This window comes from Chanos chanos, chromosome 5, assembly GCF_902362185.1.
Source record: "Chanos chanos chromosome 5, fChaCha1.1, whole genome shotgun sequence".
NCBI classification, from domain to species: Eukaryota; Metazoa; Chordata; class Actinopteri; order Gonorynchiformes; family Chanidae; genus Chanos; species Chanos chanos.
The window spans coordinates 41,311,400-41,324,642 of NC_044499.1; the positions used below are offsets into that span (position 1 = coordinate 41,311,400).

The 13,243-nt window shown below is 41.6% G+C and overlaps 1 protein-coding gene across 1 annotated transcript; it reads right to left on the bottom strand.

Moving 5' to 3' along the window:
* Nucleotides 1-11,834: 11,834 nt before the first annotated feature.
* On the bottom strand, nt 11,835-12,731 carry LOC115812552 (gap junction delta-3 protein-like). The gene has a single exon (XM_030775033.1). It carries the CDS (start codon nt 12,729-12,731, stop codon nt 11,835-11,837), a length of 897 nt encoding a protein of 298 aa, XP_030630893.1.
* Nucleotides 12,732-13,243: the final 512 nt, after the last annotated feature.

Here is a 13,243-nt window from a genome sequence, read left to right on the forward strand (position 1 = left end):
ACTTGAAAGAGTGTTGAGCATGTTGGGGGTGCAATGAAAGCGTGTCTTTTTATCAGGTGGGGGACTACACACAGAGGGGGTGTGTGTGTGTACGCGAGTGTATGTGTGTATGTGGAAGATTTATTTGCCGTTGTCGGAAAACTTTGACCCCAAAGTTGTAAATCTGTCAGAGAAGTCTAGCCGGCCCAACAGGAAACGAGGGGGGGGGGGGTGGCGTAAGCACAGCCAGAGCTCAGCCATTTCAAAAGGAGCAGTTTGAGGAGAGAGACATTTACAATCCTGCAACTGATCCCCTTCCACCCACCAGCTGGAGAATCCTCTGCCCCTCACAGCAAAAAGAAGGCTTTACAATGCCTACATGTTGCATAGAGCAACACACATATGGATATATGCTACTGTGTGTGTGTGTGTGTGTGTGTGTGTGTGTGTGTGTGTGTGTGTGCGTGTGTGTATGTGTCTGTCTGTCTGTCTGTGTGTGTGTGCGTGCATGCGTGTGTACGATGCATGTCTACTATTACTCTGATATTTGACCAAACTATTTCCGCAGTCAAATGTGGAAGTGTCTTATCCAACCTGATAAGGATGGATCTCTCTCTCTCTCTCTCTCTCTCTCTCTATATATATATATATATATATATATATATATATATATAACTCATTCTCTGTCTACTCTAAAAAAGTCTTTCTCAAAATAGAGGCGTGAAGCTGTGACAAAGAATTCTCAAGTGTGTGAATGTAGAGGAGTACCTCCTCTGTGATCTGTGTGTGTTTGTGCATGTGCTTGTGGAGAAGAGCACTTTAGCAGTGGGCCTTACTCCCTCTGCCTGTGACTCTCCTCCTCTTGGAGTCTGGCACAGGCCCAAGTGATCAGACACGCTGCAGGGGGATAAAAAGACAATTCTGTGGGCTTGCTCTTCACCCGTTGTCCTGGTCTGAGGCCTGGTCTGGGAAAGGCAGAGGTTGGCTGAGAGTAGCACGCCGTCACTGAGCAGTCTGCAGACAGCAGACAGTGGAAGTGAATAGTGTTGTCAAAATTACAAAAAAAAACCCCAACAACATAAAAACAAACGTTGACTTCGTAGAGAAGAAGTAGCCCTCAAAATATCAACCAAAATAAGAGCAAAAAGTACCAAGGCAAAAAAAAAAACGTAGACGTAGCACCGGGCCACGAGTGATCCAGTTGTTTCACAGACTTCATGTCACACTCCAGAAAAAGTGACCAGAACAACGTCAAATGTTCCGGCTTATTCGCCATGGAAAACAGAAAGATCACCCCAGTATTCCAACTGCATCTCCTAGTTCAGTCAGACAGGCCTAGTATCAACATTTGTCAAGTTGTATTTGTATTTGTATTTGTATTTGTCAAGTACAGTCCAAAAATGGTTTGTTAAGACATGCGTTCAACTGACTTTCACTGACAGTCTCCAGCGAACAGGCAAGGGAATCGCATTCCTTTTGATTTCCAGAGGAGATGCCTGTTCGCGCTAAGTGTCGGCAGTTTAAGTGATTTTCACAGATTGCCCCAGAAACAAACATTTACATTTTTTGTTGTGAAAATTAAAAACACATCTACTAATATGCATTTTCTTTAGATTTACCCACTGCCCCAGCCACTCTAATTGGACAACCAGTTTGTAAAAATTCAACACAAATCAAGACATGTGAGCATCAATATATGACGACAGGAGAGTTACAAGATCTGACTATTTTATCTCTGTAAATGTATTTGTGTGAAAAGCAAAGAGTGTTGTCTGCAGAAATTTAAAGGTAAAAATTCTTGCAATTTCTACCTCAGCACTTAAAACGAATGAAATGTATTGCATAATAACACCTGACGGTTCTGCTCTGACACACAACCGAGAACAACAATCGCACAAATACACTGAGGTAATCCGATTTTTGGACAGCAGAATACAGACCCTTTACAAAAGAGAGCTGGATGTCATAACCTACAGCAATAATTGTTTTTTATCATGACAGAGTCCAGCCCATAAAATGTGGGTCCACTAATGAGAAAACCTCACTTTAATAGGACAGTGTATTGATCACTCTGGTACTGCATATACAGAGATGAAAATGTGTGTGTGTGTATGCGTGCATGTGCGTGTGACTATCACCTTTGTGATGAATAAATGGTGTTTATCATGATCGAGAGTGACAAGACGTGTGAAAGAGAGTGAGGAGAAAAACATTGAAAGTGTCCAATGAGGTGACTTTGTCTGTGTGTGTCTGCATGCGTGTGTGTCTTCACCACTTTTTGAGTGCGAGAGTGCAATTCAGGCACCTATCTCCACAGAGACACTGAAGTGTCAACTTCACACACAACACGTTACTACTAGGGTATGGGTGACAGAGATATACAAGTGTGTGCTCACTCTGTGAAACCACAGTCACGCAATGCCTGTGGATTTGCAAACGATGGTTTGTTAACCAGTAGCGTTACGGCACAGACCAGATACATCAGATGAAATGTTTAAGTGTGTGTCTGAGATAAAGAAGGAGATGGGGAGAAAATCAGATAAGAATTAATAAGTGTTTTCAAAACAAGCAAATATGTCACTCTTAGTGATGAAGTCAAGAGATCTGCTTAGCACCAGAGACCAACTTCTAGTTCTAGATTAATGGAAAAAAAACACATTGTACAAGATGACAGCTTTAGAAAACGAATGAAAACTAAATATTGTGTAAACTTCTTTTTTTTTGTAGCCTGTATGATTGAATGGACTTTCAGGTCTTGCTGAAAAGTACAGGGATTGAATAGAATGTGGTAACGGGATGTATACATCACGCTATTTTCCATATCTCTATCAGAAAATGAGTCCGAGTTGATTTTCCAGTGTGATAACACAATTTTACATGAAGTATTTCATTCAAATGATATTTCAAGACTCTCATGTTACAGTGAGAGGTATGCTGATTCACCAGAAAAGGCGTTTGCTGGTCCACTGGTCTGGTTCCGGTAAGGTGGGCAGGGCTGCCAGTATTTTTGGGGTTGTGGAGAAGAATTGGGAGGGGTGGCTGAATAATGTGTTGTGTTTGGGGAACTTGTTGTGGTAACAGATACTCATGCGGCTTTGCAAGGACAGAAGTGAAAGTTTGCATTTGCAGATGGAAGTCGCTGACACGTTCAGCTGAGCAGATGTGAAGATCTTCTGAGATTAAAACAACTTCTGAAGAACACTTGAATTTGGCAGAAGCGTCCTTGAAAAAAGAAGTTCTCCCTGATGCTCGTACAGCTACGCTACTTTAAAGTTCATTGTGAGAATATTCTAGAAGAAACTTTGTTCCTCCTGTGGGACTGCCTTGTTCTCTCTATGTCTCACTACTCAGATTTCAACTAGGAACATCACAGAGAAAATACAATTAAATAAGTAAATATCTCTCACACTTTGTCTTAGATGCTCAGGGTTATCTGAGGTGGGTGCGATTGTGAAAACTGTGACACGGGTTGGTTTTGGGGAAGTGGGTGACCACACAATGCCTCACTTTGACAATCAGACAGCAAAACAGCACTGCAGAGTTTCCAAAGACTGTATTTCATATGTATCTCATACTCACTAGCGACTGTGGGTCGGATTGAACTTTTTAGAGACAAGCTGTTGAAGAGAAACAAAGAAAGAAAAATGGATGAAGTCTGTCACCTATCTGAGGGAAACTTTCCATTTCCCACCCCCCCCCCCCCCTATTCTCTGAATCCAAAAGTCAGAGCTGTATCCCTCTCACTTTCTCCCTCTCTCTTTCTCCCTCTCATTTTCTCCCTCCCCTAAGCCCTCACGCTCAGTGTAAAATCAACAAGAGCCAGCAGGAAATGAGAGATCTCTACAGGAGATAACAAGCAGAGAAGGAAAGAGAAGGAAGAGAGAGAGAGAGAGAGAGAGAGAGAGAGGAGGAGGTCAGGAATACCATGGAGAAATTGAGGGTTTTGGCCAAATTTCACTCTATTCCCTGTCTCTCTCTCTCTCTCTCTCTTTTTCACTCTTTCCTGAACATACAAAGAATGAAGTCCCAGATGGATCAGTGCTGTTTTTGCCTGGTTGTGTTTTTTGTTCTGTGTTGTGTCTACAAAACAATGTGAACAATGTTGTGCTATTTTTGTAATTTTGCATGATTGTGCTAGGGATTAATGTACTGGTATGTGTTTAGACCGGTGTTTTGTTTAGTAGGGTTAAGGTGTTGTGACAGTAACGTGTATGTAACGCTTGTATTACATGTTTATGCATTCCATCTAGTGTTCCGTAGGGCTATGTGTGCAACACTGTTTTGTGAAGTTTGGTTCAGAGTGTTTTTGGTGATTCAAAAATTCCTTTACATGTTCAAGCTCTCATATGGGATATGGTCACAACACAGTCTCTTCATTTTAATGCATTTTTACACCAACATGAAAAAAACTTCAGAAAGATTCAAACACACCTTAGTGGTTTGAGAGAAGAAAAACAAAAGGCAGTCATGTAAGTTAGGTGGGAAGGAGCAATAATTAAAAACTACAACAACAACAACAACAACAACAACAAATCATTCAATTAAGCAAGAGAAGATCAAAATACAATAGTTTTAATAGCTTCTGCTTCCTCTTCCTGGTCTTTCCACAGAGGACCTGCTCTGTTCGGCTGTTCTACTTTCTCTCACCTGGTTAGACATGACACCCCTCCCTTTTTCTCTGAGTGCTGTGTCTCTTCCCCAGGAGAATGTCTGGTTGTTCTAAGAGGTTCTGTCAGACTAACAGACTTCTCTCTCTCTCTCCTCTCTCAGTGATTTGTGTTTGGTCACAAGTACTGAATGACGGAACCATAAAGGTTCACCATGTTCTGTCGACCGGTAATATGCCAGGAAAAGTTCTAAATGCATGCTAGCAAACACGTGTTATTCCACAGGAGTATACATGTAGGAGAAAAATATTATATAATCATTTTTTTATGGTTTAATATACTTTTTTACAATACAAAGTATTTTCTACAGTTTGTAGTTTGTGAATATAACTCCTTTGTGTGTGTATGTGTGTGTGTGTGTGTGTCCAGTAATCAGTATAAGTGTGTGCTGATTGTCTTTTTTAGTGGGGGGGGGGGGGGGGGGGGGGGGGGGCTGGATCAGTAACTCTGTAGGGGATGCACACAGCAACCTTTTCTCTCAACAACCTCTTCTCCTGTTCCTCCTCTCCTCCTGTTCCTCCCCTCCTCCTGTCTTTCTCTCCTCTTCTCTGTGTCACATCACATTTGGCAGAGGGTTTAAGGAAAAGGGCAGCATGACTGTAGATGACTCAAAGCTCCAGGCTGACAGGCAGGCTTGCTGTAAAGGTTACCCAAAGAGGGGGGCCTCGAGACGGGCTGTCACGCCGCCCTCGCCGGCCTATCCCTGGAGAACCAGCCGTCACTCCACCGCTCGTCACAAACTCACCTGTTCGTGCTCTTAGAAACTCCTTGTACAATTACAGATTAACACACGTTCATACCGAATAGACACAAACATGTACAAATGGCACAACAAGAAATGTACAAACATATGACGAAACATTGGCAAAAGCAGACACTACTAAAAGCCCTCAAGTGATAGTGAAATACAACAAACGTGTGCACTGCTAAGTGTTTGGTAAGAAGCATAGAGCCAACAACCCCATCTAGAGGTCAAAGAGGTCTACAGTGAGAATCTCAAAGACAAACAAGAGAGAATACACACACATAAACACACATTTACAAACTATGACACAGAGGATAACGGAGAACTTCAATTACACTGTGAATTAATATATATATATTATACATATATATATATATATAAACCACTCTACTATAAACTGGAACATTGCTGTTAAAGTGGTTGCAATGTTCTTCCAATATACATAAACACAGTGATAACACAGTAAACTCATTAGTGTTTCATTAACATTGTATATATGAGTTATAAGAGTGTGTAAACCGAATGGTATACACTCTCAGAGTTCAGTTAACACTGTCAAATTTTAAAACCCTCAAATACGCTCAGTGTGTACAACTATCTCTTCATTTCCCTCTTTTTCTAGCCCTCCATTTATAAAACGCTGACACTTTCTCTACCACTTAACTCAAACATCCTAAACTTTTCCCCTCTCTCTCTCTCTCTTTATCTTTTCTGAGATCTCACAGCACTCTGGCATTAATGTTTAGACTGGACTGCAGACCGCACACACTTCAGCATGTTTGGTGAAGCCATTCATTCATTAAATTATATAATGGGGGGGCGGGGAGGGGGCGCATAGATGGCAGGGGTGGGGGGGGGGGGGGGGGGTCCTAAGGGCTCGTTGACCCAAAAGAGAGCCAGAGAGTTTTCCAGAAAACTGGGCATGATTCACCGCTGCTGACAATGTGTCCTGAAGGTCTGTCATTTAGCATATGATCACGCCAGGTCATTTTATCTGCACAGAGGGTGTCATGAAGCTATTTTCTGCATACGTTGTATACATCCTCTGTGCTGAGCCAAGTTGGTTTCAAAATATTAATATCTTAAAAAGTCACCCAGTAAAACATCTTTATTGGGAGAGGAACACAGAAATAATTCATCAGAACTACGCCATGGAGCAGCAGGTCTCTATATGACCCTCGAGTGAGACAGAATGTTTTTTCCTTTATTCAGGAACGACATAATTCGGTGGCTTGTTATATTTATTGTTCTTTGCATTATTCCGTATTATAGTGTTTACAGTGTTTAATCATCAGCTTTGTGTCGGGTCTCTGATTTGCTAGACAGAGCAGAGCACATATACTGGTGCAGAAAAACACATGAATGGATGGTTAAGCTTTGTTTCCAAGCAGACTTGAAAGGTGTGTTCATTCATTGGCAGGCTGACCATGGGTGTGTGCAGTGATTCCGGTGGTATGGTGGTATTTTTGCCCTGTCACATCACATTAGGGCGCAGCCCCGTGTAACACACTGCAAGAGACGGATTTGGACGCACGCAGACGCACAGAGATGGGTGCATACAGACGATTTCTCTTTTTTTCCTCTGTCGTGCCCACACACACACACACACACACACACACACACGAGAAAAAAAAAAAAAGATGTAAACTGAAACAAGCACTCAGATACACTCACATGTAGAAATACACAGACAAAACCACACCTACAAGGACACACACACACACACACACACACACACAGAGCTCTCACAGGAGCACAGTAACACTACATCCAAAACATAGAGGAAGGAAGGAAACTAGAAAGCAGGAAGGATATTGTCCTCCAATAGAGGGCTATTCCTCATGAATCCCCTGCTGTTTCCCCCTTTGGCTGCTCCCACTCAGACACTAGTTAGTTACACCTCTATTGCTTTTCTATGCTGCATAATTAGAGCAGAATGTTTCGGCTGAAGTGAAGCGCATTTGAACAAACACAACGGTGATTTGTATAAGGACAGGACGTGAGTCACTGTGCGTAATGATAGCGACATCACTGACGCTGTAGGCATATGTACAGCGATCATGGCAAACTGGTTTCCCTGTGACATACAAAACAGCTCCAGATAATGCTGGGAAGTAAGAGTGGACTTAGGGTTTTTGTGTGTGTGCGTGCGTGTGTGTGTGTGCCTATGTGTGTATGAAAGAGTCATGTTCCACATGGGCAAAATGCACAAGGTGGGTTTCGCAGCCAAACAAACAGTCCTGACATGAGACATGAAGTAATCACTCAGAGAGAAGGAGAAAGCGAGAAAAATAGAGAAGAACGAAAGGGGAGTAGGGAGAGAGAAAGACAGAGACACAGAAATAGAATACAAAAGACAAAAAAAGGACAAATGAAAAAGATACAGAAAGTTGAGATAGACTGATAGAGAGAGAGAGAGAGAGAGAGAGAGAGAGAGAGAGAGAGAGAGAGAGAGAGAGAGAGAGAGACTTGGGGCCACAGGAGATGGTGTGAAAGCCCAAGAGACGACAAACCAGGGTGGGAAAAAGAGAGTGAGGGAGGAGGGTATGGAGGGAGATTTACTTGCTCTCCTCTCTTCCTCTCTTCCATGCAGGGAATCGCTCGTTCAGATGACCTAAATTCAGCTCCAGACAGCACACAGGCCTGCGAGGATTAAGAGAGAGGGAGGGAAAAAAGAGAGAGAAAAAGAGAAAAGTTTGAACCGTTAATCTTTTTTCCCCTCTTTCAGCAGCAGAACAGTTACGTAAAAGGCATCTATAATTCCCTTCCATGCGGATCAAAGAGGAACAAGGCCTCACAATCTGCATACGTGCTGCTGCAGCCTGAGGCATGGTGTGTGTATGTGTGTGTGTGTGTGAGGAAGAGAGAGAGTGAGGAAAGACCTACTTATTTTCCATCCACTTTAACTAATGAATTAGCCTATATTAAGTATAGCCACCACTGCAGAATACATTCCTTTATTTTACAGTTATTGGTGAAGGTTGAATGTCAAATCTATGTATAAAATAATTCAGTTGTGGCACTAAGAAGGAAGGCTGTCCCTCACAGTCACAGAGAGGTCACACTCACCTTTAGATGTACTGAAAACAACCACACCTATCCAGCTACTGCTGATAACATCAGACAGCGTCACTAACAATGGGCAACATCAAAAACACATATTTTATGACAAATTTGATCACTATTTCATGTGTGTAGGCACTCTTTGTGCTGAAAACAGGGAAATGGGTGAACCAGGTTCTTCTGCAGAGACAGAAACTGAATGGGGGTTAAGGTTAACTTATCAGCTGAGCAACATTTACACTTTAAAGCATCAACACATGGTGTCAGGTCTGACACTACAACTTGATCTTTAAGCAAAGACAATGCTTCCCCCTAGTGTCAAGATTGGAATATTGCTTTAAATGTGTCAAAGGCAGTGTTTCTAAGTACTGCTCCTAGTGGCCCATACCTGCACATTCAGGTCTTTCCCTGTCCTAATACACCTACTTCATCAGTGCCTTTATAATTAGCCATAACTCATTAATCCAATCAGATGAGTTAAAACAGGGTAGGATCTAAAAGCGCCATTGAACCTTTAGGAGCTGGATTGGCAAACCTTGCATTAGGCTATAAGATTTACTTATTGTAAACTCTGTTCAGCAAATATTTATAATAAAACATAAACTTCAGTTTTGAATATAATGCATTTTACAGCGATGTAGGAACACAGCTTTTCTGCCCCCCTGGCAGGTGACACAGAAATGCCAGAGATTATTTATAACAGACAGCAAATATTACCTAGAAATGCAATACATTGTATGACTCACTCAAAGATGACACGCGTTGCTATTTAGGGACAAGTCCTCTGTCCAGTATTTCAGTGCTAAACTACAGGTGCTGACAAAAAAAAACATTTTTCTGTCCCCTCAAATGTGTGAGCTGAGGCTAACCATTTTTGAATAAAATATATTGAAACACTTGCCCAAGCAGGAAAAAATTCACAGAACACAGTATGTCAAGAAATGTGAAATACTTTATTGCAAAAACACACACAAAAAAAGAAAATTGATCCATTCAACTGAAGAGCAACATGAAATGTACATATGTATATATATATAAACAGCTTTTAAAAGAAAGGTTCATAATTATGAGGGAAGAGTATGTAGTATATTAAGCTCATTCTCCTAAGACAATCTAATTCATAATGAGGGAAGAACTACTGATGAGACTGATTTGAGATCAGTGTTTGAGGGCAGGGCTGGACTGCCTCACATTCATCAACACACACATGCACTTTTGTCTATGTTCATATTACATTACATTATATCCTGTGCATTTGGCTGGTCTGCGGAGCGCAAGTGTTGTGTCAGTCAGCAGGATTGCAACTCGACAGTATTTGCGTCATCTGTCGGAGTTGATCGACGGAGTTCATCGCTTTACAAACAGAGAGGAGACCACAGTACTGATAGAAAGCTGCCCATGTTTCAGTTTGTAATCCTTTTTTACAGCAACGATAACATAAACACTCACTCAAACTCACTCTCCCTTAAACACTTATATTATAAATGTCAACATCTCTCTTTTCTTCTTTTTCTCACAATAACGAACAACAGGCATGACTGATTCACAAAAGTGATACTCTAGGCTGTTAAAGCAGAACATTTGGGAAATGTAGCAGAGCAGGTTTCATTATTCCTCTCCCTTTCACAGCACATTCTCATCTCTTTGATGCAAGTGTCTGTAACACTCATGTAGAGATTCACTGAAACGCAGTCTAATAAGAACATGGTTGCAGCATATAACAAGACCCTTTGACTGCATTAAAAAGTAAAATACATGTGGAAAAATTGCAGCGCAAACAGCATCATAAATTGTGTAATGACTGACTCACACAGTCTTTGACACAACTATTACACATGAGGGGTAACCACAGAGGTCTGTTTGAAGAGCAATAGTACGTTTGTTGAGTGCATTTTGACCATGAGCAACTGCCACCCTTAAAAAAAAAGGATATGAAATCTTTGGGTCTATATTGTAAAGTATAACTGTGGTTTCTTAGTTACTCACAACAAACAGTGATTTTTCCTCCTAATTTGGCATGCATTGTTGAGGAATTGTAAGTGAAACTACTCAAGCAATTCAAAACTTGTACAATACTCAGGATCAAGCTGGACTAAGGCAATAGTCAATGCTGCGTCATTCTCAGTACTTATCAGTTCCTGTAAATGTCACAGAACCCTTTTGTTCTTTTGTTATATATAATCTAAGACTACTTCAGCTAACAGAAAACTACAGAAGAGTTATCACACATTTTCTGTCAAAAACACAAGACAGGTAGTCAAACTGTCTTCAAAACTCATGTCTCAACACGTGACACTATATGAGGCAATCTGTTCAACTACATAAACATGAACCTTTGCCAAAAAATGATTTAAGAAAGAGAATATTCCAGATGAATCCAAATCACACCCAAGCATGAGAAGAAGTGGAAATCATTAAGATTTATTGGAAGAACTTTAATTTCTTATAGAGTAATGTTAAGGTTTCATACTGATATTGCTTCAAATTTGGTTTAAGGCTAATTCTGCTTGTCCAATTCCTGATCTTAATCCCTCAGAGATGAGATACAGAGCTAGCCCAGGAAGAGCAGTCAGAGTTCATTTCTGCCAACGCCATACCCACGATGAGAATCGAAAACGGGCCTTTCCTGTTTTTTTTTTCACCCAGGATACAACAGAGACAAAGAGAGAGAGAGAGAGAGAGAGAGAGAGAGAGAGAGAGAGGGAGAGAGAGAGATCTCCACTTGGACATGTTTTGACTCCGACACCCAAACTGACTCCATGTCATTTCCCTGAAAACACAGGTCCATATACCAGTCATAGCAATGGACTTCCACAAATACCCTTACCACACTTGACAGTCAACTGAACGATTAAGGCTATTTTAAGTCTCACTTAGACAACCTACTGAAAGCCTGTTTGAGGCATCAGAACAGGAAAAGATTTAAAAAAAAAAAAAAAGTGTTGAAGCACGAGTAGAGAAAAAGATATAAGCTCAAGTTGCTTTTGCAATAAAGAGTTGAACTGTCATCTTGTGCACATATGCAAGCCATTGAACATAAACTAAACACAATAATGTATAGTAATTTCTTTCTCTTTAGCAAAAAAAGGAAAAACATGGAATAACGTCAAAATGACATCATTTATTGATGGTCTGAAATTGAAGATGCCATTTTGCCATTTTGATTTCATTTGTCAAGTAATAAGTGAAACTGTGGAATTGAATTAAGCAACCAGTGAGTCATTACAAATGATTGTGGTTTCAACTGTGGAGATGCAATATTCTGAAAAATATATATTTCATATTAAAACAAAAAAAACAGAACCCTAAACAAACACAACCTGAAAAGCCAAATCCTCTCTCACATGTAACGACATGAACAAACACACATGGTCTGAACCTCATACCATCAATGAGTTGCTCTTCTGGCCGTAGTATCCCTTGAAACTTCTGCGTCCATTGCTGGGATACTTCTTGATGGAGCTGCTCCGCATGGAGCTCCCCTTTATCCGTCCACTCACCCCGGAGACAGACAGAGCTTCTTTGGCCTTTGCCTGCTCTCCCGTCTCCTCCTGTGCCAGATTCTGCAGGTTCTGGGAATAATATCCCTTCTCAGAGCCTTCATTGGTTTCCGAACTATCCCAAAATGCAGAGTCCCTCATCTGGCCGGCTTTGCACGAGACGTGAATGAGTTCCGCGAAGCTGGAGAAAGCTGAGAGCACTCCCACGGCAAAGTAGAAACAAAGGAGCACGGTCTTCTCCATTGGTCGAGATGTAAAGCAGTCCACCGTGTAAGGGCACGGGTAACGGCTGCAGGGGTACTGTGCCTCCACACGGAAACCATACAACCACCACTGGCCAACCACAAAGCCCACCTCCGCCAACAGCCGGAAGCCAACGTTAATCAGGTAGAGACGTTTGAGGTGTTGCTCCTGCTTGCTTTCCAGAACACTGCTATAGGTGGTCCCCAAACTTCGAGAAAGAACCTTTCGCTTATTGTGGTGGTGCATGGTGTATACAACAAAAAGCAGAGAGGGAGTGGAAATAAGCACAATGTGGAAAACCCAGAAACGGTACTGTGAAATGGGGAACGCTTCATCGTAACACACCTGTTTACAGCCTGGCTGCAGAGTGTTACACACAAACTCCTCTTGCTCATCTTCAAACAAGTCACTGGCAACTGTCCCCAGGATCAGCATTCTAAACACCAGCATAAGAAGCAGCCAGAATCGACCTAGCATGGGGGAGTGGGCCTGGAGAGTCCCAAATAGTCCACTTAAAAAGGCCCACTCAGCCATGGTGAGGAGCAGAGAGGACAGTCCAGCACTGAACCAAACCTATGCCCTTCTTAGGGCTTTAAGGGACAAATTGACCACTGGCTGTTTTCTGAAGATGAAAGCTGAAGAAGTGTAAGTTTTCCTTCCTTTTCATGCAGTCCATGAGAGGTTGTAATCAGTACTATTAAGACAATGTAATCCAGCTCCAAACTGTGGTCCACAAATAAAGGTCAACTCCATAAATATGAAGTTGAGTGAGTATCTGTCAGTATGTGTAGGAGCATGTATCTGCAGATGAGGTACAACCTGGGAGAGTTAACACTGTAGGAAACACAACAAAGGTTCTACTGTGGATAAACATTTTTCTGATAACATTGTATTTAAAGTCACAAACAAGACCACATCCCACTAGAGGAAAAATATACATACATTTTAGTAGAGCTAAACAAAAAAAATGTTACCTCGTTTTCCAGCTTCTTTTCTGCCTGGCGTCGATAAACTATAACATAGTAAGAAGACACCTGCTTTGGTCT

Excerpts from the sequence above, each read along its gene's own strand:
- LOC115812552 (XM_030775033.1), bottom strand. The coding sequence starts at position 12,731 with ATGGCTGAGTGGGCCTTTTTAAGTGGACTATTTGGGACTCTCCAGGCC.